General features: G+C 43.6%; 1 protein-coding gene across 1 annotated transcript in view; it reads right to left on the reverse strand.

Moving 5' to 3' along the window:
* Window positions 1–689: 689 nt before the first annotated feature.
* LOC123190446 (CBL-interacting protein kinase 17) overlaps window positions 690–3958 on the reverse strand; it is a gene marked incomplete at its 3' end in the record, with an annotated part of 5976 nt that continues 2707 nt past the window's right edge. The window contains 10 exon segments of the mRNA XM_044603091.1: window positions 690–754; window positions 862–924; window positions 1018–1134; window positions 1325–1429; window positions 1555–1764; window positions 1871–1996; window positions 2073–2126; window positions 2240–2320; window positions 2474–2581; window positions 2703–2774. Coding sequence (XP_044459026.1) covers window positions 690–754; window positions 862–924; window positions 1018–1134; window positions 1325–1429; window positions 1555–1764; window positions 1871–1996; window positions 2073–2126; window positions 2240–2320; window positions 2474–2581; window positions 2703–2774 — 1001 coding nt within the window.

The raw sequence follows: 3958 nt of genomic DNA on the forward strand, positions 1-3958 counted from the left end.
ATGTTCATCGCCTTCTTCTCCGGGACGATTGTCTATTTCCTAGATTGTAGTCGTTGGCATCATCTGGCTCCGACAGGCAACTTCCCGTCTGCGTCAACACCGTTTTCCTAACTCTCATGGTGTTTGGAATGTCCAGAGGGGGTATCGAGCTTCGCTCATGGCAAGTGCAGGAGGAAGACTGTGTGTAGTTTTTCATTTATGTAAAGAAATCCTTGTAAAGGTTGGTCGGCTTTCATATAAAAGGCCTTTGGCCTTTTCGTGCAAAAAACTACATCACTGATAGTCAATTTCACGACTTGACTATATGTATATAGTTCTGTACACCGTACGATCCTAATCCTTACACCATCACCGTCATTTCCAATCAATAAACAGCTATGATCCTAGCGTCCTACAACATCATGTCAGTTGGGGTACCTACAGCACAACACTCATCACAAGGCAACCAGTGGTGTCGTTGCTCTGCTGTCGAAGCCAGGGAGGTTGTCGTCGAAGAGCGAGCCCATCCCGAAAGTCTTGTCAATCCCCAGATCACTCGAGATCCTATCGCAGAGCTGCAAAACACATTCCAAGAAAGCAACACAATTAAGTCATTCACTCACTAAGCACCAGTACTGAATATGTGTACGGTGAAGTTATGGCTGTGGCAAATCCAGTTGTTGTTAGCGCTCTTGTCTACCTTTTTGTACACTGCAGTGTCACCATGGGACTTCCTAAGCTCCACAACATGCAGAGAGGGGCCAAGCACAAAAACCTGGGACAAGAAAAAGAAACAGCACCACAGATGTTAACAGTTGATCTCCATTGGTTACCCTTCCCACGCGTTTCACAGAAGAAAGGTTCAGCTCGCCGAATTTATACCTCGGCACAGACTAAGAATGGTGTGGGGTTGTTCGGTCCATTGCAATTGCCCGTTATTTTGAGCTGAAATATAACACGACACATCATTTTCAGTTCCTTCAAAACTTGTACTCAATCATGCGATGCTGAAAAACCTTTTGAGAAGCTTCTGCTCACCTTGCTATGTGCTCTCTGAACATGGAACCCTGACTGCGTCGCGGACACTTCAATCTTGTCGAACAAATCCTTCGGTGGATGTGCTGATGTGAACCTGATCTTTCTCTGGGACACTCCCTGCAACAAATTCAGCTGGATCAGATTAGTTGTTGTCTAAGACCGTAGTGGCAGCATTCAGTGATTATTTTGATCAAAGAATATGTAGTGTTTATCTTCAGAAGCCATGCATATGATTTTTCTTCCCAGCTTTGCAGACCAAATCACTCTGAAGACAGTAAGGGAGGCACTGGAAAATGTTTGTGCATACCTCTTCCTCAAATAAACCTGAAAGATCAAGGGAAGATGCCATTCCGATCAGCTGAAAAGCGTTCATCTGATGAGTACTCTTGTCGCCGGGTGCTTCACTAATTTGCTTCAGGATAGAAAAACAGAAACAAAAATTCACCGATCAGCGGCTACAAATATGGAACACATGATGCCTATATTAGGACATAAATTGGTCTTCAGCATCATATAGTTTGTGTCATCTTGCCATACCTGTTTGATAGGTAGAATTGCACCAAGCCGTACATCTTCATCATCATCATCATATGGAGCAACAGGAATATAGTCCTTCTGAAACCATTCGTGCATTTTGATCTCTGCCATGTTAATCCTCTTCCTCGGATTTGGTTCAAGAATCCTCCGAAGAAGGTTTTGTGCACTGGGAGAAAGCCACTCCGGGATCTGAGCGTCACCCTTGAAAATCTGGACGCAACAAGATAATAGTAGTATCATTGGAATGGCTTGAGAGAACTATCATAACAGAAAGAACACTAAATATCACTTATTTTCCTTTTTTATGAATATCTACCTTCTGATAAAGAACAACCATATTTCGGTCATCAAATGGTAGGTGTCCTACGAGCATTATGTAAAGAATTACTCCACAAGACCAGATATCCGACAATGATCCGTCGTAACCTCTGTTCTGCAGAACCTGGATATATTTGGCACAAGAATTAGCAAGCATACTGTAAAATAGACAATTGGTCTGAAGGTGGCCAGTCTTTTACCTCAGGAGCAATATAGTTGGGGCTACCACAGGTTGTATGCAGCAATCCATCATTCTGAAAGGTTGCAGATCTTAAATTTAGTGAAACGGAAATATTCTCGGAAAATATATCAATAAAAATGTAATGATCAATACAAGAAAACCGTGTGATAAGTTTTTCTGTCATACTCCGAGATGTTGGGGTAAAGCACTGAGACCAAAATCAGAGATCTTGATGTTGCCTTTCCGGTCAATAAGAACGTTTTCAGGCTGTAACATGTAACAGTGGGATAAATGAGGAGAACACAGAACAGTCAAGCCATATTGGCCATCTCGCGGATTATATAATACAAGAACAATAAGAATGATTGATAATTGCTTGATCAGATGCTCCAAATAAAGAAATACTTCAGTCGTCAGTACCTTGAGGTCCCTGTGGTAGACACCCTTTCCATGGCAATAGCTCACACCATCAATTAGCTGCTGGAAAAGCCTCCTTCCTTCTCGTTCAGATAGCTTTCTCTTTATTGCCTTTTATTTGTAGGAAAGGAATCAACTTAAGTGTTAGAACTAAGAAATGTACCTGATAGAGAATTTTATAGTGCAAAGCAAGGTTTCAGACAATTCAAAAATAAAAGTTATACGGGCTTACAATCCTGTCAAAAAGTTCGCCTCCATTGACAAACTCAAGCACCATATAGATCTTTGTTTTGCTAGCAGCAACCTGAAACCAAGAGTTAAAACAATCGCAGGATTAATAATACGACAATGATGTTATTTAAACGGCCCACGTGAACGAATTCATATGCTTATGTGCACCATGAGTTAGACCTAAAACAATTCTATTTCAATTATATCTCACAGAAGACAAAGATCATTGCATAGTAGTAGAAAATAATAAAAAGATAAGGACGGGGCTGGCAGCAGCTACTTGACGGCGACACGTCACATGCATTCCAAATCAAGGATTAATCTTAGCATGGAGAAGTGCGTGGTATGGAGCTGAATCTGCCTCTGTGGGACCACTAGCCCATGTCTTCAGGGTTGACCAAGGAGCAAAGATTATGCAACTAGAACTAGATCCAGCCAACTGGACCAACTCCACGTGCTACGCGCTAATGATCTCTACCTGTGACGTGCAATGATCTGCAGGCTATTAGCCCACCCTACTATAATATTCAAAAGAGAACCCCCACAATTATAGAAGTGTTCCTATGGATCTTTGCAAACATATATAGATAAACATTATGATGATTCTTGAAAACTTGCAATCTCCATCGCCAAGCAGGAGTACCATTTTTTTTAAGGAATCTGCGGTTGATAATTGTATTGTGATGCAGACCGGTCGCATGCCCAGGTCCCCGGATGGTTAGGACTTGACAATAAGTTGTCACCCACCCGAGTTGTGACCTGCCCGAGTTTGAGCCTCCCTTGCTCTGGGGCGGACACATCACTCTCCTTAATAAGCTGTCATTTTTCGATGATTGTAGCATATATTGATTGTTCCAGGTCATCATGTTTAGATATGAACCCCTATCCTCCCGCAGAAAGGAGAATGAACTCTTATCCGGTCAATGTTTTGTAACCCAGCTCGATCAGGTCTTTCTAAGTATTCTCTCCCTCAATTTTAACAAGGTAATCGTTTGGAATCGGCACACCGGCCGAACGCTCGGCCGGTTCCCCTCGCTCGCTCGCTCTTTTTCCACGCACGCTAGGTGGGCCTCAAGCGAACATTTTTTTTTCTGCTGTACTTCTTCTTCCTCGCGCAAGCGCCTTCCCAAGCATGTCCCCTCCCCCCTCCCCCTCCTCCCGAGCTGCGACTGGGCCACCACGACCTCCATCGCCGGCGGCCAGGCTCCCCTCGCCGGCTGCCATGGCTGCCTGCCGCCATGGCCAGATCCATCCCCT

Source organism: Triticum aestivum, chromosome 1A (assembly GCF_018294505.1).
Source record: "Triticum aestivum cultivar Chinese Spring chromosome 1A, IWGSC CS RefSeq v2.1, whole genome shotgun sequence".
Classification (NCBI taxonomy): Eukaryota; Viridiplantae; Streptophyta; class Magnoliopsida; order Poales; family Poaceae; genus Triticum; species Triticum aestivum.